This window comes from Netta rufina, assembly GCF_964035555.1.
Source record: "Netta rufina genome assembly, chromosome: 2".
NCBI classification, from domain to species: Eukaryota; Metazoa; Chordata; class Aves; order Anseriformes; family Anatidae; genus Netta; species Netta rufina.
The window spans coordinates 135,133,250-135,159,605 of NC_140124.1; the positions used below are offsets into that span (position 1 = coordinate 135,133,250).

Consider the following 26,356-nt stretch of genomic DNA (forward strand, 5'->3'; position numbering starts at 1 on the left):
CACCGAGTTATTGCTTGCTTCTGTCCAGGCAGAGTCGCTCAGTCCAGCGTTCAGCCTCTTAACCCACAGCTCCGAGCAGGACACCTTGAGGATGGAATTCCAAATTTCAGCGTATGGTTTACTCAGGAATGAACACACGGGACTGGATTCCTTCAGTGTTTTGCAGAGCACTTCGTAGAGCCAGATTCCTGACAAATTGATGTGATTTGTATGGTTACAAATCATATAGTCTAAACCTTTACTAAGATACACTTGAACTGCAAAAATGCTGTGCCTTCATGGCACTTGGAAAGCCAGGAAAGACAAAACTTAGGGCTCGCTGAAGCTTTCCCCTTAAAAAATCTGTCTTAACGGGTTAATTTCTTAAAAGAGGTGGTGACAGTCTTCTGATTTCAACAGTGCAAGCTTGGAATTCAGCGTTACAGGTTACTTAATGAAAGCTGGCAGAAAAAATAACGTGAATATTTGAAGAGATGGGACAAACACCAAATAAATGGAAAGTTCTGTGTTTATGTTAATTTCTAAACATTAGGGGAAGGCATCAGTTGTTACGGCTGCTACCCTTCCAAATTCTTTCACACCTTTGGCGTGTGAGTGTGCCCTCTTGGTTACGAATTCTCACCACACGAAAACAAACAATGGGTTTTGTTGCTTTTCCCTTGACTGATCAGAAATTGCCCTCAAGTTCCGAAGAGATTTTGAATACACAGATGGTGAGCAACAGGCAGAAACAGTGTCAAGAGAGACGATGCATCAGAAAATGAGCTTGGCTTGAGCCTTTCTGGCTCTGTTATTTGTTAAGATATGGTGTTAAATGGTTATTGCTGTGTCTCGTCTGTGTGGTGAGTGCAGCAGAGGGGCAGAAAGAAAAAGCATTACATTGGAGTGTATCTTGAGCTCCGTTCAGAAATAACTGATCTGTTTGTGCTTTGTGGCTTTTAGGGTAGGTTAAGGTGTAAAATGCTTGCAAAAGATGTAAATGGAAATAGCTCAACTGAAAACTGAGGCCAAAAATTGCAGATATCCACCTGAATTCCAGTTCACAGCTGGGGGCTGGCTAAATTTATGGAACACATTTAAGCAATTTTAACTGAGAGAAGTTACAAATTGACCTGAGGTCTTGAATTTGAATCCCCAAGTTTAGTTTCTATTGTACGTGTACAGATACTGGCTCTTTAACATAGCAGTGCAAGGTCTCCAGTAAGCAGCAGTGGTTTATGTAATTTTAACACAACTTACACAGCTTTTGAAAAAAAATTGAAGACATCTAATGTACAGAAATCCACGTTGTTAATGTAAACTTGATGAAGTTATTTTTAAAAGATGCACAATTACTGATGTAATTTTACTGCACGTTGCTTATAATATATGAAAGAGACAAATGTGCTCTTTCACAGCAAAAAAAAAAAAAAAAAAAGAAAAAGAAATCCATACATTCAGATATTTTAAAAATGAAATGCTTAAAACCAGTTGTATCCGAGGATATCAAACTGATTTTCTTTTGAATGCCTCTTCTCATTAACATTACATGCAAAATAATAGCCATATTCTTTCAATTTTATGTATGTCAAATACAGCTCCATTAAAATGATGTGTGAATCCTTATTTACCACTTAGCTATTTCCATTGCAGCTGTGGTCAGTTTGCTATGAGCCATTAATGATTTTTTTTTTTTCTTATGGCAAGAGTACAATTCTAATCCCACCTTGACCCGCCCGCAGTTAAACCACCTGCTGACCTGAATCCTACTCAGAGGATCAAGGTGTTCAGAAATGATTAACAGCATGTTTCCACAGTTCATCCTTGGCTCTGGCTGGTCAATGAGTTGGCTGTGGTGGGTTTGCCAGGAAGTAACTGATCAAAGGTTAGCAAGCAGTGATTATTTTCAGAATACAAGCAGTGGGTGTGCCAGCTCCTACAGAAGGGAGTGAAATTTTGTTAGCATATGTTTATAGATCATCTGTACATTTTATATTGCTAATTTTATATCATTAAATATATTCTATTCTGAATCAAATAATTCAATCATCAACTAATGATTGTTTAAAGAATAAATACCTTTGCATGTGACTTTATGAAGCTGAAAGAAAAGGAACTAGATAAATTTAAGGATTCATTATCACTCGGTGTCTATTAAGGAACATATTAATTGCAACCTCTATTACATGAAGCTCAGTTCAAGGTAATTGCTCTATTTTCACTTGTTTTTCCTAAGCCTCCACTAGTAGGCGCTGTTTGGGACAGGGCACAAAGCTAAGCAGATGTCAAACAGGGCTTAGTATGACTGCTGTTAATTTTCAATAAGAGGCCCGTTTGGGGCATCATAGAGCTTTAAAACATTATTATTATTTTCCCTTCTATCTTTTGACTAAATGAACAGATTCCAAAAAGGAGTGAAGAAATGATAGGAGTGAAAAAGAAAACTCCCATGTTTTACAAAAAGCCTGTAGGAAAGAAAACTATTGCTGGTGGACTGCATAGTCCACACCAGAGCTTAAAAAGTTACAATATGGCTTAAGGAAAAAAAAAAAAAAAAAGTGTTAATAGAAGTGGTTTTCATGCACACGTGGTTTTGTGGCCATTATTTGTTTTCTGCATAGGACCCTGATGGCTTATCATAGTTTTTTTGTCTGGAGACTTACTGTCCTTCAACAGGCTCTCTCTCTGTGTTACAGATTGTTGGCTCTTCATCAGGGAATGTTTTGAAATTCCAGAAATCACTGAAAGGGATCGGGTTTGTTAACTTCCAGACGGGATTTTGTTTTGTTTCCCCTGCTTGTTTTTGTTCTGGAGGAAATTCACTCACTGAACAGCGGAGCTGAACAACACGTTTGGCGCGGATGCGTGGCAGTGGCCCACGCTGCTCGTCACACACCCATGCAGAAGGTTTTGGGCATGTCCAACTTTATTTATTTATTTATTTATTTTCCCAGAAAAGCCAGCTGCCTTATTGCCCAATAATTAGCTGTAACGTGGAACCCTGCTGTATTTCACACGAGGGAAACTTTCTTTACACAGAGCACGTTTTGCAGACTCCTGTGGTATCGCGGGGGGCTCCGATCCTTTCTTCCACCCAGCGTAAAGTTAACGCCAAAAGGATTGTGCCGTGCTGTCGCCTCCCCTCTGTATTTACGCCTTCGGTGGTGTTTCTAGTACAATTTGTGCTTAGCAAGCCAGGGAGAGTTTTTCCGAGCCGACTGGCAGCTCTTCAAACTAAAAACAAGCTGCTGCCTCCCTTCCGTGCGCTGCCAAATGTTTGTGTGACAAAACGTGATCACCCTCAGCGCCCACTGCTGGGAAATCACGCCCGGAGCCTCGGCCACCTGCCCCTGGCTGGCGTGCTGGGCAGGAAAACGTGTTTTTGAAGAGAAAAAGAAAAAAACAAAAGCGATGTTTTCGTGTCCCGAGGATCCCCTTCCACCCGCGGGCGCTCGCCTCATCCCTTCCCGCCCGCCTGGCTCCTCCCAAGATGGCGGCGGCACCGCCCCGCGCGGGCGGTGTCCCGGAGCCCGGCCCCGGCGGCTGCATGAGCGCGGCGGTGCGGGGACAGCGCGGCGGGGCCGGGCGGCGGCTGCAGCCGGAGCGGAGCCGGGTGAGCTTTGGAGGCCGGCTTGGGGACGGCGAGGGGCTCGGCCGCTTGTCCAGCTCGGGGCTCGGCCGCCGGGAGCGGGCGGGGAGAGAGGGAGGGGAAAGTTCGGTGGCGGAGCCGTGCCCTGCCCGAGCGCCGGCCGCTGCTCCGCGGCCATGTTGGGAGCCGGGCGGGCGGCGGGGGAGCTGCCCCGGCAGCGAGGGGCTTGGGGCGGAGGGAAGGGAGGGAGAGAATAAAGGAGACAATAAAGGAGAGAAGGAATAAAGGAGAGAAGGAATAAAGGAGGGATTGAGGGAGTGGAGGAGGGGGTGAAGAAGGAGCTGCGGGGAAGTTGCGGGGAGCGGTGGGCGCTCGTTTGTCCCGCACGCCGTGGGGCTGTCTGAAAGCAGTTCGCCTCCGAAAGGGGGAATTAAATAAATAAAAAAATAACAACAAGCAACAGCCAGCTTCGAGGTGTTATATAAGTGCCTGGAACTCCTCGGCTCCTGACGCGCTGCCCGCAAGGGGACGCGGGGTGGCGGCAGCTGCCCCACGGCCTGGCCCTAAAACCCTAAATCCCCTTTGCCCAAAAGTGTTGGAGGCTGTGTGTCCCCCCCACCACCCCAAAAAATAAAAGCTGTGGGACTGCGGGCGGTGCATCTGCCAGCACGGGCTGTTGGTCGCCCTCTCGGAGCGGAGCGAGCAGTGTGAAGCTGCCGCCTGGTTTCCCTCTCGCCTCCCTCGAAACGCTGTGTGTCAGGGCGCTGGTGCTTATAAACGACTAAACTATTAAATGGGGTGAGAAAACAAGGAATTAGCCTGCTGTGTGGTGCGTCCTGGCACCTAGTTTGTCCCCACGGAGGAAAATAGCTCGTGGCTCAAGTTTTGACGTTAGGTGTTGGTCCCGTAGCTCTCGGCAGCCGGAGCTGCCTTCAGCAGCCACCAGCATCCCCTGCCCGCCTTGGGATGGAGCTGAGGCGGTGCTGGGGGTACGGGGCAGGCTGTGCCCGAGGGCTCGGGGTGCCCGACACCCTAAGGGTTGGTGCTGCAGGTGGAGCGAGCCTGAAAGCAGGCCCTCAGATCTGGAAGGGGTTTCAGAGCCCAGACCACCAATTCCTCTTTGCCGCCTGAGGTAAGGAGAAGTAAGAGCGCAGGTTTCGGTTCTATGAATTGCACGGGTTCGTTCAGGGCTGGCTGGCTGAAGGAAGGGAAGTGTTTAAAGGGTGACAATGGGATCGGTTCTGAGGGCTGTAGGTTTGCTGTGTGTGCACTCAAGCCGTGAGGAAAGGAGGCAGCTCTTCAGCACAGTGTTTTTACATTTAAACTATCATCTGAATGCTGTTGACTAATCCGGTGAGAAATCCCTCTGTAATTAACAAACTGAGCTGATTGACGTGACATTTAAAAGCAACGCTTTCCCAGGTGTTTTAGGGCAGTGCTGCTTCTGTTCAAAACGGCATCCAGGGGTGTCCAAAATGCAGCAGAAGTGAAGCATTTGTAAACACGAGCCCCAAATTCTTGCTTCTGAACGCAGCTAGGCCATGCGGCTCTTGGAGTGGTTGTGAGTTGAGTCCTGTGTAGGAAACCACAGAGAGGAAGTCCCTGAAATGCTAAATGAAAGGCAGTGAGTAGAAACTTGGAGCTGAGGAAGCTGGATCTGTTTCTCTGTCGTGTCGTCCAGAAGGAAGCAGGGCAGTGTCTTTTCACCTAGACGCAAGTTTTCATGACATGCAGCAATGAAATTATTTAGCAAGAACCGCTTTCTGTCTTCCTTAAATTATAATCTGAAACTACAGTCCCTGAAACTTCTGTCCCTGGGCTAATAGGATTTGCCCTTAACGTCCTGAAGCATGAGTTTACAAAAATTAGAATCTCTAAAATGATATTGTTAAAAACAAATGAATGTAATTCATATACATAAGTAAAATATTTAGGTGAATGCTGGTAGTATTTGATGCAAGAAATTGAATTATTATATTCAATTTTTAGGTTCCACCACCGTGGTTAGGGGATGCAGGAAGGTTTCTTCTCTCTGCAGTCAGAGCAGTGAAGGCGAGGGTACTGCAGGTTGAAGTGAGGTGAGATACAGCAGACAGGGTACAGATGTTGTTTTCTCGTACCATTTTTGGTGACTTGTCCTCACCAAAGAGAGCTGGACCACAAAGTGAAAGCTCAGGGTCGAAATATGGCACATAGATGAGGTGAAGCTGAGGTTTTTATACTTGCAGATGGCTTTTTCTGGAAGAATGTAAGCTAAAACTTGAGAAGTATTGGTCAAGGAAAGTGCAAATTTTTTTATTTGTAAAGGCCGTTTATCAGTGGGTGATGTCAAATAGGGGAACCCTGGAGCTAACTATGGGTAAGGTTCTCAGATGTTTTTAGGTAAGTTAGTTGACTTGTTCTTGGTTTCTGTATTAAGAAATTAAACCTTGCTCTGTACTGCTTTAAGTGCTAAAGGTACAGTTGTGACTTGTTCCAAGCTCTGTTAATATTCAAGCTCACCACTCCATTGAATTTATGTGCTTCTTTAATGATAGATGATTGTATATATGCACGTTTTACTGCTCTCATGGATTAATTCAGTGATGTGATGAAACATGATAATCTGGGGATTGTTCTGAAAGAGAAGAAACAAGGTGCAAAAACACACTTCTTGAAGTAGAGCCATGTTTTTAAAACTTTCTCCTCGTGCAGAAAACACAGAGTTTGCTGTTGTAGAACAACTTCTTGTTTTCGTGATTAGTGGAGCACTTGTTTTTACAGTTGAGAGGGGAAGAAAAAAAAAAATACTCTGCGTATAGGTGTGGTAGAACATGCTTGTCATGCTAAAGATTATTGTAGCGTTGTCATAAACTCTAAGCTGTGATGACAGCTGTGTTAGCAAGTAGTCCTGCAAATTTTTGGCTGTGTGATCAGTGCTGTTGAAATGAATGGGTCTGCTTGCATGAGAGCTGTTGGATGAAGATTCTCCTTTTAGGAAAGGAAATATTATTGTGTGTAAGTGTTACTGAGCAGAAGAGTATTTTTCAGCATGATGTTTTAATCCTACATAGTCAAAAATGCCCTACTAAGTTTCCTTTTTTTTTTTTTAAGGTTGCATAAATAGGTAAGAGTGCTGCTGCTGTGGGTGCAGCGAAACTTATTCTGTTGCCAAATTTGTTGTCATGAGGAACAATTTAAGGATTAAAAAAAAATATTTTAAAGAGTCTTTTTTCCCTTTTCATTTTGATGTTTTATGTAAAACCGTGTTCAGAATACTGTGTACGTAACATAGCGGGATTTAGGCACTTTTGTAAATGTAAAAGAAGGAAAAAGCTGAAGCTTCAGGATTTCAACTACATGATCGTTGTCCCTCAACTCCCCCTCCTGGTGCTGTTCCTGGCCGTAAGAGGATGACATGCGAGCAGCAGGCTGCCGTGTTGCGATGCGATCTCCTGACAAGTTTTACAGATTGGAACAGATCGGGGGGGCTGCTAGATGGCGATGCCTATCTCTGCCTTTCGCGTTGCCACTTTGCCCTGTGCTGGCTGCCTCTTTTACCCCGAGCACGCCATCCAGAGGTAACCTTTTTGCTCCCAGTGCTTGGCATGCCTTCTGCAAAATGAAAACTTACGGCGGCGGCCGTGGCATTTGCATTTCTGAAGTGTATGCTCAACTTGCTAATGAAAATTTAATGTTAACGAGGGTGCCGTACGCGCTGCTCTTCGAGTCGTCAGATAGCATCTTTCTGAGAACTGTGAGCTGTTAACTTCAGCGCCAGTGTTTGTGCAGATCTCAGTTTCTGCCAGATCCTGTCGCCTCTGATGCAGCAGTGAGGGGCTGAGAGCCCAGGCCTGAGCAGACCCCAGGATCGCAGCCTCGTGCTGATGCTCCGAGGGCTGGCTGTGGAGCTTGAACATGCATCAAGCACGTTTGACAAGCTGGAAAAAGGAGAAAGGGCAGCGAGTGCACTTCCCAAGAAGGCCGTGTGCTGTAACCCTTTGTGATTGCAGGCCTCTTTCAGGAACTTTTCAGGAACTGACTCCCACCCTTTTTCCCCCACCCCCTCCTTTTTTTTTTTTTTTTTCTTTTTTCCCCCTCCATAACATTTCACCAGACTTTGCTGTCAACAGCTGATAACAGGAAACTTCTGAGACAACTTTTCAGCATACTTCTCTTTGGAGAGCTGTGCTTGGCAGTGAGTGTGTGTGTTGTTTTTTGTTGTTTTTTTTTTTTTTTTTTTTTTTTCCCAAAAAATTCTGACCAGGGCTAGTAGCAAGGAGGTGAACGAACTGCCCCTCTCACACACAGGTTGTGGCTGTGTGTGAGCACAATCGAAGCATTTTTTTCTGGCTTTTGTTGATGGCTGTCAGATGTAAAAAAGGGCTAAATGTCCCCTGAGCATGAGTGTGGCTTATGCATTTTAAATACTGCTGGAGGGCAGCGGTGACGGATGCTCGATTCCAGCACCCCGGTGTCATCAGGCGTCCTAAAGTAAGCTGTAATTAAACCTGAAGATTTCAGAATTGAAGAAACTCAACGTGTTTGTTTGCCTACTATGATATTGAAAATGTGCTGCGTCTGACCATGCTTTGTAGTGGTCAGTCACCCAGCCATCTAAAACCATCCCTGCAACATAATACGGGATTTGGGTTGCCTCCTAAAGTGAAGGTTCCCTGATTTCTCAAGTGATGAGGGTTATTGCCTGGCTTGTGTCCTGTTTACTTCTGTGAAAATGCTGGGAATTACTGAACTGATAAAGAAACCTCTTTATCCTGCAGCTTTTTTATTTTTTTTTGAGGAAACTTTGAGGTTGCTGCTAGCTGCTCAGAGTCGTGGAGGGTTTGGGGAAGAGCTCGGACGTCATGAAAAAACAGCTGTGTGTATGTACCTGGCTCATGCAAGTGCAGGTGGAAACCTCTTCCTTTCACAGCTTGAAAGGTGCTGAGAGTTTTCTGACTTCAGCAGCAGCGGGTTGGGGAGCAGAGCCCTGCCAAACTGCATGGATGCTTGGGGAGCGCTCAGCTCGTCAGCAGAAGGGTAAGGGGAGGGGATCCTGAGTCAGGGCTGGGAAAAAGGGAGAGGGATGGAGCTTAGGGAGCTGCTCCTGTTCCTGCTCGAATCCCAGGCTGCTGGGTGGGGATGGAGAAATGCCTGCTGCTTTCCAGCAGCAGCTTCTTGGTATGCCGGGAGATAAAAACGCTATCAGCTACCACGGGTTGTTGTAAAAAGCAGCCCGAGAGTGGTAATGAGCAGCCGATCTCATGAAAAAGCTGGATCTCTCACAAGAAATTTGCTCGTAGGCTTTGTCAGCAAGGTCCCTTCTCCCCCCTTTGCCGTGATTTACACCTGGCTTTTAGCTCCCACGAGCCAGCACCCAGCTCAGCACCTGCCCCTGCTTTCCCAGGCAAGGAGTCCTGTGGTAGCCTTGTTTGGCTCTGCAGAGGAGCAGTGCTGAGCCACTCTGATTTTTATTTTTGATTTTTCCTGGGACCAAAACACGCTGATAAATGGGCTTGGGAGTTGTGTCGAGCGAGTTGTTGTGACTTACAGCAGGGAGAGAGCCGTGGGAACAGCTTTGGGACTCAGCAATCTGTGTTTTTAATGGGTTAAAGCCCTCTTCCTTTTTCATATTTTTCCCTTTGCCTCCCCTGTGGTCATTTTGCATTATGATTCATTTGGCACATCTCTTTACCAGGAAGCTAAATCAGTTTTTTTTTTTTAATTTTATTATTTTTCTGTTGAAGTTTATTGAAGTTAAACACCACCCCATATTGGAAGCTCATGTGCAGAATCCAGTCCCGGAGCATTAAAATCGATGCTTGCTTTTGCCTGCATGCAGCAGTTCTGGCAGCGTGCGAGCAAACTTTCAGCAGAGCAGCTTGGACAGTGAGAGAGCATCGCTCTGCTCCCGCTGTGCTCATGTTTGGCAGGACAGGTAGGAAGATCTTCTGCTAAAAATAACTCCCCGTATCCAAACGAGCTTGGCAGTGGGTTGGGGAACGTGAGGTCGCATATTTTGTAAAGATCTACCTCGGAACAGCCTCCATCATCAAAATTTCCTTGGCCTCTCTCAGCTCAGTGGGGTAATGGCTATTGTAAATGTTAAGGGTAAGGTGCTTGTCATGTTTATTTAAAACCAAACCCAGCAGAACAGATCTGCCTGGGTTATTATGGTGACTGTAGGCTGAGGGTGACATCCGACCAGACAAATGGATTTGCTTTCAGGATGTCTGTGGGCACGACGAACTGCTCACCTGGGAGTTAATTCAGGGGGTGCTAAAACAGGGGCAAGGCAGAGCATCCACAAGCGGTGCAGCATGCGGTGTTTTAGCTTTATTTTATTTTATTTTGATTTTATTTCATACTGGTGATCAATAAGGGTGGAAAAAAATGGTGCAAGGAGGGAACAGCATACACTACCCCGAGGAAAGGTTTGTATTTTTCTCTGTCAATCCAGTCCTGCTACTGGGACCTTTCTAAGCGCTGCGGTCATAAACCAGACCAGTCAGCAGCGATCCTGGGTCCAGATTACACCGAAGAACCTCAGAGGGGGCTCAGAAAAACTTCAGAGGGGCCTCGTTTCCTGCTGACATCTCTACCATGAAATAGGCTCTTGAATCTCTTGCTCCTTTCTACTTCTTTGCAGTATCGTGATGGAGCTGTTTGTCCTTGATGCTCCCATCTTTGATACCAGCAGGTTATCTGCGTCCTCACCGGCTGCTGGCAGTATTGGTAGCAGCAGTTTGCAAAACGCAACAGTTCCAGGAATGCTTTTGTGAAGGGGATTGCTTGTTAGAAGGTGGGATTGGGTTTTAAGCTGCAGTTGTCTATGTTTTAAATAGCATCCAGGACAGCCTGGTGCAGGAACAAGGTTGCTACTTGTCAGCGTTAAGCAGTGGTAAAGACCTTTGGGAAGTGTTTGTCGTGCTTCTTTCTCCTCTCAACCTAACATTTTTTGGGGGGTGAAACGTCTTCTAAATTCACTTGGCTTTACATATGGTAAAATTGGTCCTTTTTACTGTTTTTATAAAAATCAAACGGAGAGTAGTTGAAATATTTAATTAAAATAAAGTCATTAGAGCTGCGTTTAAGTAACTGTACGATACAGAATGAAATACTAAAGAATTCATGAATGCCCTAATGGATACTTAAACTTTCATTTTCCTCCTTGTTTTATTCTACATATTTAAACTTCATTTCTTTATTTTATTAAGTCTCTCCTCCTAGTATTTCTATACCATGAATCCAGCTCTTTATTACGACCTTTATGGCTGTTGACAGGCAGCGCTGGTTCGTGCACGAGCACCTGGGTTCTGATTACAGCTATTAGAGCGAGGTGCACAGAAAGCTGCGTTTTGCCAACCGAGATGACACAGTGAAGCATTTGGGACGAGTGATGGCATCATCCTTTTTTGTATGTGTTGAAGGAGACTGTGTAGGAGGTGGAACCGGTGAGGCCAAAGTAGGATTTATGCCGATTTCTCCTCTGAGCTATATCAGAAAAGCGGAATATCTGCTGTGCCTGTGTTTAGTTCAGCATTTTTTTCCAACCGATCTGTTTTCAAAGCATTACAAATTGTTAGATTTCCTTACAAATCAGGTTGCACATCAAAAATTTATGTTGTGTTTTTCTTGGCGGTAGTGCAAAAAGTCAAGTGTTGTTCCTAAGAACACTACAAGTAATGTTACTGGAGATTAGAGTACTGTGTTATAGTCCTGATGGGCCTTTGTCGCCAAAAGCTGGTCCACAAAGACACAGAATTACCGTGGCAGAGCTTTAAATCATAGGGTTGTACGAGGGTTTTAGGTAACTTAATTGTTTGTGTTTGTGTTTATTCAGCTGTAAGTCAAATTAGAGCGTCTCCCTTGCATGGATAAGGTGCAAGAGAAGAGCTGAAGGCTCATGTTTGTATGACATGCAAACGTAGTGCATAAAGATTATTTGAAGCCTGTTACTGAAAGGCATGGGCAGCATTAATGCATGCCAAGGGACTGATTGTGCCTGATGAACTGCTCTTGAGGAAAGGGTGATCTCTGCTCCAAGAGAGGCATCTCCTTACAAATCAGTCATCTCATGCAGATGAGGTATCTGGTTTGCAGATAACTCGCTGTCTTTCCTAGGCTTACACTTCGCTTGTTGCTGGTTTGTAAAAGCTTTATTGAACTTCTGTACCTTTCATGTACGTTTAGCTTGTGTGATTAACATCCTGAAACAGGATGGAGTCCAATTTGAAATCTCTGTTCTCTTCCAACCTAGGAGTTGTGGAGTCAGACATGATGAAACCTTTAACTCTTTTTTTTTTTTTTTTTTTTTTTTTAAAGACAAAGGAGAGAGTAACCCTTTTGTTAAGTGGCCCTAAGCAAAAACTCTCATTCTAAAGCACGCACGTCCTCCTTAGGGAAGGAGGAAAGTGGCTTACACCTGAACGTGCAGGGGGAACACAGTTGCTGACACTGCCCGTGTGCACAAGCGCAGATATGAGTACCAGCACTTTGTGTGGCAGCTGGATAACTATCAGAAGTTTAATGTTTATCAAGTGGCAAGGTATCAGGTGCCTTCATTTAGATCTATTTCTGCCTTTTCTTTCTTTATTCTGTGATTCCTCTGTTCCTGAATCTTCCCTTTTTTGATTCCCAGCATTTGCTTCACTGCAGCAGCACCTACATCATGGCCCCGCTTGCTCTGGTCCCATTTCACCCATTCAGGATGTGTGACCAGATACCGTGGCTAGTGAAATTTATGGGACTTGCATTACTGAAACAGGCTTGGAAGCATCCAGAATCCGCTGCAGCTTCAGGACAAGACAGACCTTTGTGTGGTTAGTCTTGAGCTCTTGTACCCTTTCCAGCAGCTTAAATACACTTCTTTTTCCTCCCTCCTTCAAAGCTGTTGCCTGGACTGTGAATGTACCTAGGTGGTAATGAATGAACGAGCTGCCTGCATCCTGACACCACGACTGAAAAAAATCTACACTGCCTGGTCTGCATTACTGCAGTGTGTTAAATCTAATTGCTAACAGCTTAATTGCTAATTGTAAAGATAATGATGGTTGACCTGGCAATTACGGCGAGGCTGATAGCATTTTCCTCCCTTCAAGGAACGGTGAAGGAAAATAATGTTAAAAATGAGTTGCTTATTAATTAATGATTATTAGCAGGGGCTACCTGCTAAATGGGACTTGTTCTTGCCCAGGCCAGAAAGCAGGGGAGCTCTGCTGGGGCTGCTGTTTTGCTGGAAAAACTGGGGAATTTGGGCTCTCCTGTGCACCTTTGGTGCCTGTCTCGCAGGTGGTGCTGGTCACGATGAGCTGGGTGAGGAAATGGCTTTGTGCTGAGCTGCCTGCAACCCACATCAGTAAGGCAGAATGTCTTTTTTTTCACCTCGTTTCTCCCCTCCAATCACTGCCGGGGTGTTATCTCTGCTTCTGCTTTGTGGCGATCTGACAGCTGCCGAGATGACAGCGTCGTTCTGGCAGGGTTGGCTTGTGGAGCTCCATCAGGTAGGGCTGCTTCTGCTTTATTTTTCAGCACGCAGAATAAACATTCTCCTGCTTTAAATAACATCTGCAGAAGCGCAGAGTTTGGAAAACTCGGTTTGATCACCAGGATACGGTGGCAAAAAAATATTTATGTGCAGAGTGTGACTTGCTCAGTGTACATTGACGATACTCTGTAGTTGTCAGGGGCGTTGTGTATTTATTGAAATCGCTGACATCCTGAGTGTGCGTGCTGTTAGGCGAGGGGATAACTCGTTGGCTCTTGGTAGGTTTGAGGAACACCCACCTCTGATCACTTGTGCAATGATTGTTCTCGCTGGTGTGATGTGAATGTAAAACCGGAGTAAAAGAAGGAGATAAGATCTCGATACAGAGCTGTTATTTCTACGGAAGCTTCTTGGGAGGAAAAAGTAAAAGTAAGAAAGAAAAAGTAGAAGATACTTGGTGTCCTGAAATAATTTAGCGCCTTTAAGTGGCATATTTTAGGTAGCTAACTTTTCAGAGCTGGGGATCTGTTTATTCTGGCGTTTATTCTGCAGAAAGGAATCTGGTGTGATGGGGGTGATCATCCTTAAAGACAAACCGAGTCCTTGCATGAGGGCTTGGGGTTTTGGGGGAGTTTGTATGCAAAAACCGTGAAATGAGCCAAACTTGGTAAAAGCCTGAACAACCAGGTTTGAGGTTTCTGACTGCGCGGCCTCAGTTTGTGGGTGCTGTGTGTGAAACACTTCTGCTCTCCCCTCAAGTGGGTTTCTCCAGCCTGCCACGTTGAAGCCTGTGGTTCTTTTTTTAATTCCTCATTCGCTCTGGGGAGGATTTGGGGCTTGCTTCCAGCAGTGTGCCATCGCTTGAGGGCTGCAGCGGTCGATCAAATCTGGAGGGCAGCAGCCCAGTAGCTGCTTCTCCCAGAAGGAAAGAGTGGAAACTTCAGAAGAAAGCACAGAAAGTGGCTTAGATGGCAGAGGAAAGGGTGTTGCCACCCGGCTCCAGGGTACGATCTCTTATCTCCTACAGTTTTATCTGAGCACGCTTGAAGAGAAGGAGCTGTAATTTCAAGAGGCTGGTAAGGAATAACTTCCCATAGCTTTTGAACTGCGGCATCTCGGGGTCAAAAGTTCCACGGCGTTTTACTTAAGGCTTAAAATTATGAGCAAAATGCCAGAGTGCTTATTTTAAAAAGTCCTGCAGTGTGGCAAACCACAGCTCGTGCCTTGGAAGAAGGTGGAGCGACCCGCCAGCAGCCTGTGGCCTTCGTTACCTTAGCTGGGGCTGCTGGGCGAGAATTAGTTGAACGTTACAGAAAAAAGCTTTGATCTAGAAGAGATGCGAGGATCTATTTATTAATATTTTTGTCATAATAGTCCTTAACTTGCCCAAAATTCTCCCAGAAAGCCTGGTAAGTGGTTGCTTCAACAGCCAGCCGAGCGCAGGGCCTGCAGCACAGGCCGGGAGTCATGTGCCTTGGTTTGGAGCCACGGTGATTATCAAACACTCCCGGGTAGAGCTGTTTTCCCCTAGGTCGTCCCAGGGAACATTTAATTAAAACCTTTAGCCTCTTCTCTCCCCTCCGTTCTCCTCCCAGGGACTCGTATTTTGAAAACTGGCGCGGTGACCTTGAGCCGAGTTCGCTCTTTACTGGCAGCGAGCGCCGCGCGTCGCTGTAATTTCACACCAGCAGTGAAACTCAGCGGTATGGCTGTGGGTGGGTTTGCCTTTCAGATTTTTTTTCCTCCCCCATGGCCTAGTGAGAGCACTTAGCTCGTTGTAATCTGTGGGTAGATGATCTGGAAGTGCAGCTTGGTGCTGCGCGCCCATTCGTGGTAGCAGCGCCGTGTATTCCTCCGGTGCGTGCCCTCAGCACCCTGCTGACAGATTTGTCCTTTTGAGGGGTCCATTTGAGTCCATTTTGGGGTTTGGGGGGGTATAATTCTACTAATATCGACTGGAATACTTCTGTTTACTCACCAGTTGGAGCCAGGCCCTGGCTGAACACCTCCCAGGTCTCCCTGCCCCCGTGGAGCATCGCCACAGAAGGAAGGTCGAGCTGCCTCTCTCATTAAACTTAGTGCTGCAAAAAGATGTAGGGATTTGTTTAGCGATGGACAAAGCTTTGGAAAGAGGAACAGGAAAAACGTGTCTGGGGAAGGAGATTGAAATCACCTGGGGTTGCTTTGGTTTGGTTTTCTTCCTTCCCCGCGGACTCCCCGTCTCTTCCTCAGAGATGAGCAGCCAGCATTTCTGCGCTCACAACCCTTAATAAAGAAGGTAGAGGTGGTTATTCTGGTTGAAGACCAAAAACAAATGTGTGATTTGCAGCAAAGATGGCTTGAAAAAATATTTTCCTAGCACTAAGCTTAACTGGTCTAATGGGAAGGGCAGTGGAGATCACCCATGTTTCTTCTCCTCCTTTTATTTTCTGTCTTTTAGGTTTGGCTCATACCTGCTGGAAAAAATGTAACTGCCTGTGTGTCTTACATCTCTTCAACCCTTTTTCTTATCAGCCTGTTTGTGATTTTCCCCAACTTCCTGCAGATCACAATAAATTTCACGTTAGGTGGCTTTGTAATTCCTCTCTCAGGGCATAAAACTGGTTAGTGCCATAGTGAAATACCGTAACTAAAGCTGTGAGGCAGGTAAGAAAAGGTTCAGCAGACGTGCTGGGTAACATCTCGAATAGATTTTCCTGGTTTCGGTGTCAGGCTTTGGTACAAGGTGATGTCATGTGCAGAGCTTGAAAATGGTCAGCTCAGCTAGAGCTGAGTAAGTCCCCGTGTGACACCATTTCAGTGCGTTCATTTACATTGTGTTTCAGAGAGCTGATTTAACTCTCAAAGCAGTAACTTAGAAGTTAATTTTTAATCTCGTTTAACTGTGGGGTTGTGTGATCTGAGCAAGGGCGGCACACGTATGGAGATGAGGCCTGATGAGAGATTTCTCCACAAATGAATTTCAGCACGGAGGAGAGTTTTCATCGCTGTTCTGTCAGGGAGCTTTAATTTGTGGGAAGAAGATGGAGGCGATGAGTGTTGTGCTGGTCTGAGCAGCATCCAGGCCTCGTTTCCTCTAAAGGCTGGTCCTGTGGAGAAGGCAGGCAGTGTAAATCTGAAAGAAAAGGGAGGTGAATGTGGAGGACTGGAGGTATGAATCACTCCAGCAGCTCCTTGTTTTCGGTTCTCCTTTGGGTGCCTTAACGCTTTAACCCTTACACGAGGAGATCTTGTGCGCTGCTAGGGGCAGGACGAGGGGGTGGTTTTAATCCATAATCGGAACATATTATTCTGCAGCTTATCTTATCAGCACTTCCTGACATATAAAGCCTCCCTGCCTTAAACTTTCAGCCAGCGCAGGTCACTTGCTGTTTCTCAGGAGCAGCTGAGAGCTGCATGACTGCTCTTGCGTGGTGCTCAGCCAGTGTGCGTTGCGTAATCGGGATGGATGTAGACGTGGTTCAAGGCAAGAAATGAGCACTGAACCAGCTCGCAGCAACCTGGCTGGAGGGGAGGCCTCCTCCTCGTTTCCAGAAGCTCTGTAGGTGCTGTCTGTGCGATAAAGATAGCTGTCAGCTGGATGGAACATTTTTGCTTCTAAAAAGGACTAATCAGTTGCTAAAAATTCTTAGGAGTTAATACTTGTTTAAATCTAGTCCGAGTTGGCACCTGCGAGCCAGTGGGTTCGGTTTGATATTTTAAGAAACACGGGGCTGGCGCCTTCCTTGTGGAAGGCTGCTGTTGGATCAGCGTTGTTCTAACAACCAGCTTTTTTCCTTTTTTTTCCTTTTTTAGGATACTCGTGAAAGATGGTGGATCGCTTGGCAAACAGCGAGGCAAACACGAGAAGGATAAGCATCGTGGAAAACTGCTTTGGAGCAGCCGGCCAGCCTCTGACCATCCCGGGTCGCGTCCTGATCGGAGAGGGAGTCCTAACGAAGCTGTGCAGGAAGAAGCCCAAAGCCAGGCAGTTCTTCCTCTTCAATGACATTCTTGTTTACGGCAACATCGTCATCCAGAAGAAGAAGTACAACAAGCAGCACATAATCCCGCTGGAAAACGTCACCATCGATTCCATCCAGGACGAAGGAGACCTACGCAATGGGTGGCTCATCAAGACACCCACCAAGTCCTTCGCGGTTTACGCCGCCACCGCGACGGAGAAGTCCGAGTGGATGAACCACATCAACAAGTGCGTTTCTGACCTGCTTTCCAAGAGCGGGAAGACTCCTAGTAACGAACACGCCGCTGTCTGGGTGCCGGACTCGGAGGCCACCGTCTGCATGCGCTGCCAGAAAGCAAAATTCACGCCCGTCAACCGTCGCCACCACTGCCGCAAGTGCGGCTTCGTCGTCTGCGGGCCTTGCTCCGAGAAGAGGTTTCTCCTCCCCAGCCAGTCTTCCAAGCCCGTGCGGATCTGCGACTTCTGCTACGACCTTCTCTCGACGGGGGAGATGACTGCTTGTCAGTCGGCTAGGTCAGACTCCTACAGCCAGTCGCCTAAGTCTTCTTTAAACGATGCGTCGGATGATGACGATGATGAAGACAGTAGCGATTAAGGACCAAAAGTTTGTGTATTTTTTTTTCCACATGTTGCAATTTTGTGTTTCAGACCATACGGAGCTGCTTTTGGGGAAGCCTGTAGTTAGGTTCCCCAGAAAAATCCTGTTCTAGCCATAAAATATGCCTGAATATCTTCAGCTGCGATGTGCCTCAATCTATGAACTCTCTAGACAATAGGTTTTTCACTCCTCTGCAGGGATAGACTTGCAATCAGATCATTTTCCAGCCTCTCATACTTGAGTTATGTCTAGGTTAGACTCAATGGAAGATTGGAAAGTTCAAAAATACTTTCTTAATTTAACAACCTGTACTTCCTAATGTTTCCTATTGATATGTTGTTACGTGTTTTGGGTATGGGGAGGAAAATGGTAAGCAAAGCATGCACAGAACAGTGATCTTTTGGTTAATCCCGTAGACCGTCCGGTTCTTCTAACCGTGGTATATGGCGAGTTGAAATGTGACGTAAGTACAACCCCGAATGTCACCACGCTTGGAAATTGTCTCGTTTTGCTCTTATTTATGACTTCCTATACCGAGCAGTGCCTTGTAACACTTTTTGCTGATTCAGGAAGAATAGAAACCTGTTCCGTGTCGTCTGTGTTCACCTGATGCTGGTATCTGAGAGATCCTTGGTGCTATTGGGAATAACTGCTGTGTTCCAAGTGGAGCTGTCAACAGGTCACAGCTGCGTACCCACAGCGGGTGACGGAGACCCGGAGCACACGTCCTCACTCGTCCAGGCAGACCCGAAGACGCTGCAGATGCCCCTGCCCTTCGGTGGGGTTCTCTCCGCCCCATTGCGGTTGGGATCTGGAGATGAGAAGCTGAGGGTGACTTTTCACAGGGATATGTCTACGTTTTCTTTTCAGAGCAGTTTAAACTTTGGCAAATGCACACAGAGATTTTAGCGGGGTGATTTAGCATTTTGCTGTGATAGCTGATATATTTTTGGAGATACTTCCCAAACGCAACACTAACTAGTTTCTTAAAACGTGGGTGAGAGTTCTTTCACTTTTTTTTTTTTCTTCACAAATTTTATTGGCTCGCTTAAAAATAACCTCAAATTTTGAACAAACAAGCCTGCGAATATCTGCATAAAATTGGCTGTCCTTTTTACACAGCTGACCTCAGGATAAATGTGAGATGCAAGTTCTTTCATTCTAAGTGTGTACCCAGGACCAAGAAAGATATATTTAAGAACTATAAAAGTGCAGAAAATGTCTCTACCATAGTGCTCGTTTTTACTCTTAGCAAGTTCTTGAATACTGAAATGTCGTGTTCTTATGTAAATGTAAAAGTTAGACTTGCAAAGATGTGCTAAGACCCCCAAATGCTATGTTTTTATATTTTTATAATGGTAGCATCAATTTTGAAGGGGAAAAAAAAATCTCTTTGAAATAGCTGTATGAATATAGTAGCAACTGACTTTATACAAAAAAAAATAATGTTAAACTTTGGTATATCTTTAAGTGACAATTTCTGCACTGTTTGCCTCGGATGGCGAAAATTGGGATAAATATTTATTGAATAAACAATCGATGCTGCATATTGCACTAGTCTCCCATTCTGTATGCTGTAAACGTCAGTCATTTGAAAGAAAGAAAGTAGCTGAGCACTTCAGAGCCGTAGCAGTCAGATTTCTAGGAGCTGAAGATGCACTCAGCATCTTCAGGGAGGCACTCTGTGCTAATAGCCTGCAATACGGTGCTTCAGGTGAAAGTCACGGTAATATTTTTAGCTTGGGCAATTTCTGAAAATAACTTTTTTTAAAAAAAAAAAAAGCACTGAAAAGGATTTGATCTGCTTTGAAATAAACATTTACAAAAAGGGGGTGGGGGTGGAAATGCTTTCTGATAAGAGACTGGGGACCAGGAAGGTTGTGTAAAATTACCAGATAAGCAATATGCAACTGTAGATACTCGGAGCCTAGCTGAGATAGGTAATTCCATCCGCTCATTCCTTGAGAGACAGGGGGATGCTGCCCTGCAGAATGGGACGATGGGCTATTCTGAGATGATGCTTTCAATCAATAGAGCTATTTGCTGTACCTCTCTTGCTCAAAGCGTTGAAGTTTCAGGAGTGGAGACTTGTCAGCTTCAGTTTCTGTACGGAATCGAGACGTGAACTTCCCTTGTACATACATTGAGTGACTAACAAAAATGTTCTTCCCGATTCAGTTGTTTTCCTTTCTCACACTGTCAAATACTAACTTGTTAAAGGTTCCATCTCTTTTTTTTTTTTGGGTGTATTTTTCCCGGTGTTTCTCTACGTCGTGCTTTTCCCAGCACTTTTTGGGGGACAGGAGTTGGATCACGTTCTGTATTTTGCAGAGTATTCGTGTACCTGTTTCGAATATCTTGATTTTTTATCTGTGAATGGAACTTGCACTGTGCTGCACTGATCCCTGAAGCTGTAACCAAACCAATGTCTGCGTCTGTGTGTGGGGGGGAATTTCTCATTTGATGCGTGTGGGCCAAGCTTTTTGAGAAAGTATTAAAAAAGCCGTGTTGTATGGTAAAACTCGTATCCCTCGGTGGTATTTGCTTGAGACTTTACAAGTTTTACAGCAGACGTAACGTTAACTTCTCTTGTACTTACCAACTCATGAAAGGGCTCACTTCGTACTTTGTAATCTTGTTCTGTCAAATTATTTTATTTACAAATATATGGTGTAGCTTCAAGCCTATGTGTTTAATTTTCTTTAACCCTGGGCCTTCGAGGGTGAAAAAAAAAGTAGGGCAGTTTGTAAAAACACGGGTCAAGATAAAAACCAGCAGGTGCATTCATTTTCAGGAGGGATTATTAGCAAGATGGGGGTGAATATGCATGCAGGGTGAGATCTAAGATGCACTTTAAGTGTAGTTATGGATTTAGAAGTTGTTATCTGGAGATAAATTAAGCTGTTTCTCTTCCACGTTTGATGCAGGTGAACTTCCTTTAGCTCGTGAGCAGTCTGCAAGGGTCAGGTGCTGTTACCGAGGTCAAAATCAAGTTCATAAAATGGGGAAGTGGATTTAATGAAAGCTGAGCTTGCAGCAGGGCTTTTAATGTCTTGTCATTTTCATAATCTGCTTGTTAGATAAGCAGAAACGTTCTGCTTCTGTGGGGCTTTCCCTCGGGGGACAGGCTTTAGTTAATCTCTGGATGCAAACGAGGCGGTGGTTATCGTCGTTACTGGCTAATGTTTAAAGGGCAGCAGATTATGGATCTGTGATTTTGTGATTTCAGAGTTTCCCGTAATTGCCATGAACTGACAGGAGGCTGCCCAGCTCTGTGAGCAGACAGAGCTGCAGAAGAGCAGGGATCTTCCACTGTCTGAGCACTGATTTTTTTTTTCTTTCTTTTTTTTTTTTTTCCTCTTCCCAGTAGAAAATTGTAGAAAATGATAGGAATTATCTTGGATTAGGATTGCCTAATGTTTGATGAAATGAGAGCCACTTGTTTGTGTTTTTCCACTTCCAAAACTTGCAGTTAGATAAGTGTTTTAAGAAAGCGTCTCAAATTAATTTCAAGTTGCTAGATAACAGCAGCAAAACCAAGCACATGGTGAAAGTAGCCTTCAGATTTTTTCACTTTCACAATCCCAGAGATGCTGAGGCCGGCAGGGCCCTCTGGAGCCAGCCGGTGCCACCCGTGCCCAAGCAGGAACACCCAGAGCAGGGTGCCCAGCACCACGTCCAGGCGGCTGCTGAAGGGCTCCAAGGAGGAGACCCCACAGCCTCTGGGCAGCCTGTGCCAGGGCTCCGTCACCCGCACAGCACAGAAGGGCTCCTGGTGCTCAGGGGGAGCCTCCTGGGGGCCAGCTTGTGCCCAGGGCCTCCTGTCCTGGCACTGGGCACCACTGCACACAGCCTGGCTCCATCCTCCCTGCACCCTCCCCTCAGGGATTTGCAGACAGTGATGAGATCCCCTGGGCCTCCTCTTCTTGAGGCTGAGCAGTCCCAGCCCCTTTCCTTCTAGGAGAGCTGCTCCAGGCCCTCCAGCATTTTCACGGCCCTTTGCTGCACTCTCTGCAGTAGGCCCAGGTCTCTCTTGTACTGGACACAGTGCTCCAGGTGTGGCCTCATCAATGCTGAGGTCATTCTCAGTTGTGCAGGGTCTAAATGGCAAGAACAAATCTCAAATAAGCTTTTGGAGAGTCTTTTACACCAGGTGATGCCCCCAGCCTGCATTCAGGCATGTTTTGAGATACAAACTCCAGGGCTTAAGCCTCGTCAGAGGCAGATCTTCAAGAGCATCCGCTGACCTTTCCTAGGTAGTCTTTTTCTGCTGATGAATAGTCGATAGATGTGGTCAGCTTCGTTACAGGTGTGAATGCCTGCCTTGTAATTTAGCTTCTGGCTAGACTTAACTATTTAGATTTTTCTCTTCAAAGGCTGTTGTCTGCATGCAAATGTAATCCCTAGAATCGGGGTGTTGCCAGCTGCGTGCCACGCACGTCGGTGCTGCTGCCAAGCACTTGTGACCTGTGGGGCTGTAACGGGCCTGTGAGTTACCAGCGATCTCCTAGAGGGCTGTGTAGGACGGGGACCTGCTGGTTTTTGGAGGGATGGGTGGCTCCTTTGGTGCACACGTGCTATAGTCCTGTGCCATCTTCAGTGGCAGCTCCCCCACGAGCCGGGGCACCTCCTTCTGCGGGTCTGAATGCGAAACAGAGCCACTTCCTAATCCACCTGGCTGGCTTCATCCTTATCAGGAAGATAAGGAGTAAGGGAGGGCTGAGCCTGCCTCTCCTGTCTGACAGGGCGATGTGAATGCCGTCCTGCTGGTAGGATGCCTGCGGGAGCTCGGGGCTGTGGGCGTGCCAGGAGCGGGGATGACAGCAGAGCTAATTGCTGCGCTGAGGAAATGAAGGCACGAGGAAATTAACGCTGTCTGGAAGGACAGACCTGGTCTTTTGGTCCATCATGAGCATGCAAAGTGCTGTGGGGTTTACTGTAAAAGGAAAGGCAACCAGCTCCAGCGAGAATGGGCTGTGGTCTTCTCTCAGGCTCTTCTTCCAGAGCTAAAGTTGCTAATAAAAAACATTTTTTTTTTTAAAGTCTGTACTAGTGGTACTCATCGTGTGCATCTGACATGACCTTTGTTATATATCCTGTGGTATTTTGGGCAGAGGGATCTTAAAGGTTAGCAGAACCAACACCTGGCTTTTACACAAAACTGAGGTCTGTGGTTCAGCAGAATTGAAACAGGCCTGCGTGCACGGAGGGAAGCCTCAAAGAGTACATTGTGAATGTAGTTCATTTTCAGCTTTTAGTGGTGTATGAGTTCTTGTGCGAGTCCTCTGGAAGCAGAGAAGAGTTGCCCCCTATCAGGGAACTTGCTTCTGGATGCACATAGCGTGTGAAATGCTGAGTTTATCATCTACCACCGTGGAAGCTGGATGTGGTAAATCTGACCAGAGCAAACCGAACCTAAACCAAAACATTTTACTTGTTGCATGAAATATCTGATGCGATTCAAATGAGGCTTGCTTGTGCCTAACAAAGCAGTCCCCACAGGTTGGGTGGTGGAAGCTGGTGGGGTCAGGACTTGGATGAGTTGAGATACCACGTCTTGAGCAGCACGAGTGTGGTGTTGCTGTCACCCTTCGTTTTCAGGGACAGGAGCGACTTGGGAAGGAAGTGTGGACGTGGCACTGAGGGATGTGGTTTAGTGATGGGGTTGGTAGGGCAGGCTGGTGCTTGGACATGATGATCTCGAAGGTTTCTTCCAACCTAGGTGGTTCCATGACCAGCAGTTACTGCTGCAGCTGGTCAGCACATAAAACGAATGGTCCTGCTCAGGTGCAGGGGGATCCTTAGTGGTTACAAATACCAGAGACTTTTTTTTTTTTTTTTTTATGTAGTTAAGACAGGCACCTTCCAGTCCTTCCAGCTGTGGCGTCCCACAAACAGGAATGGGAAAGGAACCGTGCTTATGGTTTGGGTGAATTTGGGAATTACGTGGTAAAGCACGCACAGAGACTGCAACCTGCTTGTAGCGGCGAGCATCGGCACGTCTCGTGCGCGCCGCCTGGTTTTGGTCTGGTAGGTGGGGCCCAGCAGCAAGCTCCTGACACCAACGCTGCTGCCTGCGGGGCTTTATCTGCAGTTTCTGTGCTGGATCGGGTGCTAGCTGGCAGTCTCTGTGTTAGGAGGCTGTGTCGGAGGCGTCCTTACTTGTCCTCCTGCTTGTGCAAGCATCTTGGTGCTGGTGTACAAATGACCGGTGTGCCAGGCTTCTGCACCTGCCGGTGTGGTGGTGGGTGCCATTTGTTGCAGCTCTGCAGGAGGCTGGAGGAGAGCTCGGGGCACAGAACCTGTACGGAATCACAGAACGGTTTGTGTTGGAAGGGACCCTTGAGTACCATCTGGCTCCGAGCCCCCTGCCACTGGCAGGGACACCTCCCACCAGATCAGGTTGCTCAAAGCCCCATCTGACCCAATAAGGTGCTATTTTACTTTTGGCAACTTGATTCTTTTTGTTTCCCAGCCTCCCCACAAAGAAGAAAGGGAAAGCTTAAATATTTATGATTTGGGGGAAACAGAGGAAGAAGAATCTGAGAGTTGCTGGTATTTTATTCTCACCCAGATGTTTCACACGAGATGTTCCCTTCTTCTGTTGTCATCCCTTTGCTCTCAGGCGTTCCCACCCCTACGTAGGTGCGAGGTAGGAGATCTATCATCCAACCTCCTAAACGCTTTTTCTGCTTCCTAGCAGAAGTGCTGACGTGGGTTGGATTCGGCTTGCCAGCACGGCGCGATGGTTTCGTTTGCTGCTGCCCATCGCTCCTGCACCAAACGTCCCGGCGTGGGCTGACGCGCCTGTGGTGGTGTCACCCCGGATGACACACCGCCCGCTGTGCATCGCCCTGCTTTGGGTCCACCTCCTGCCAAAATCTCACACCCACTGCTCACCGCAGGGGAAAGCGAGCACCCTGTGCTGTACCGGGCCTGCTTGTCTTCGATGCCCAAAGTGCTTGAGGCAGAAAAACGCTCTGCCCGCTGCGGTTGTTGACTTTCTTGGTCCTGCCGTGTGCCAGCTGCTCTCCGGGCATGTAGGCTCCCACCAAACCGGGCAGGAGCTTGGTTTGGTGTGAAGTCACCCCGTGTTTACCGTGGAGGGAGAGCATGCGGTTTGCAGTGCCTCCGCCAGGCACCACCCTGCTTATTACAGAAACTGCTGCACGTCCCCGCTGAGATAAGGGCTCCTTTGTTGCTTGGCTCTCTGGAGATGTCCAGACCTGCCTTCTGCACTAAACCTGAAAGGAAAAAAATAAAACAAAAACAGATAAAGGTGTAGGGAGGTGAGTCACAGAGGAGCGACTGGTTCGGGGCAGGGTTTGGAGCTGTGGCCTGCTCCTCCCTGCAGCCAGCGGGAGCCTGTCCCACCCGTGCCGTGCTGGGGCTCTGGATGCCCAGAGCTGCAGATCTGGATGTTAAGAGCTGAATTTTTGGGTGCTGGGATAAGGGAGAACACAGTGTGTGTGCACCCAGTGACAGTTCGGAGCAAACTCCTGTCAGTGGCTAAGCAACCGCGGCTCTGTTGACGCATGCAGATGCCCAAGTAGAATTGCAGGCGTGTTTTGCTGGTGCCTGGTAGCCAGACCAAGGTTTTGTTTAGAGTGTGAAGTAGCACCGCGGGTGGGATTTTCCTGCTGTGATCCATGTAAATGCCTGTGCTGGAGCTGCAGGAAGCCATGGGGGAGGGAGCAGCGGTGTGAAGAAGGAGGTTTGGGGCTACCCTCGGCCTGCTGGCAGTGCAGCCCCCGGTGGAGCAGGTGGATGTGGCCTGGAGGAGGCTGCGGCCCATGGAGAGCCCTTTCCATCATATTTTCTCCCCCTATCCCTTTGAGGAGGGAGTGTAAGAGAGCGGTTGTGGTGGAGCTCAGCTGGGTAAAACCACCCCAGCAGGCCCTGTTTGCTCTCCCATGACCGAGAGCATCGCCACCCGTGGTTAAGGTATGAGGGCTGTGCACATGTTCCCCATGTGCACATGGGGAAGGGGTGGTGGTTTGTAGGGATGTGTGGACATCAGCTTCTTGGTGGTATTGACCTGGATAGGTCCCACATGAGGGTGTCACCTGCTTGTCCAGGATCCAGAGCCAGGAAAGAAGTCTTGAATCACCTCTCTTCTCCCGCTCTGAGCCTGTGCTTTGTGATTTCTCCACAGTTTTTCTCTGGCCAGGGATGGCTCACGGCAGCCGTGCCACCACACCAATGTGTGCAGTTGTAGGACAGAGCCCAAAACCCAGCATGGGAGAGGAGCCAGGCTGTGGCAGGCACCCAGCTCTTTGCCATGGCGTTACTGCAGCATGCTGTGAAGCGACTGACTCTTCTGCTCTGCGTAACATGCAGAACCCGTACTTGATTATTTATCTGATGATGTGAGGGAAGTGCTAAGCGAGCAATCTTCTCCCCTGCAGGCTGCATGTGTGGGCTTTTGTTTTTAAGAGGGAGAGAAGAAAGATCTGAAGATACAGCAGCCACTTGATCTGCAGCCGCGCTCTGAGGTGGCTGAACGTTTGCTCTGTTGTGTACACGCTTAGTTTATCAAAAGCCTTATCGCAGAAGGAAATCGGAGAGCAGGCTCATGATTCAAACCGAGCGGGCACAGAGAGCAGGGGAGCCTGGCAGCAGGGAACCCCTGGTCCTGCTGCTCTTTCCACGGCCAAAATCTTGCTCCAAGCTCCCCTACAGCCCTGCCTGTGTGCCCCTTGGTTTTGGCAAAAACACCAGGGGACGTTTTTGTTGTGCAGAGGCTGCAGAGGGCAATGG

The 26,356-nt window shown here is 47.0% G+C and overlaps 1 protein-coding gene across 1 annotated transcript; it reads left to right on the plus strand.

The window, feature by feature from the left end:
- Positions 1-3,512: 3,512 nt before the first annotated feature.
- On the plus strand, positions 3,513-20,267 carry PLEKHF2 (pleckstrin homology and FYVE domain containing 2). The gene is made up of 2 exons (XM_084306775.1): positions 3,513-3,592; positions 16,830-20,267. Exon 2 carries the CDS (start codon positions 16,844-16,846, stop codon positions 17,591-17,593), a length of 750 nt encoding a protein of 249 aa, XP_084162901.1. The 5' UTR covers positions 3,513-3,592; positions 16,830-16,843; the 3' UTR covers positions 17,594-20,267.
- The last annotated feature ends 6,089 nt before the right edge of the window (positions 20,268-26,356 follow it).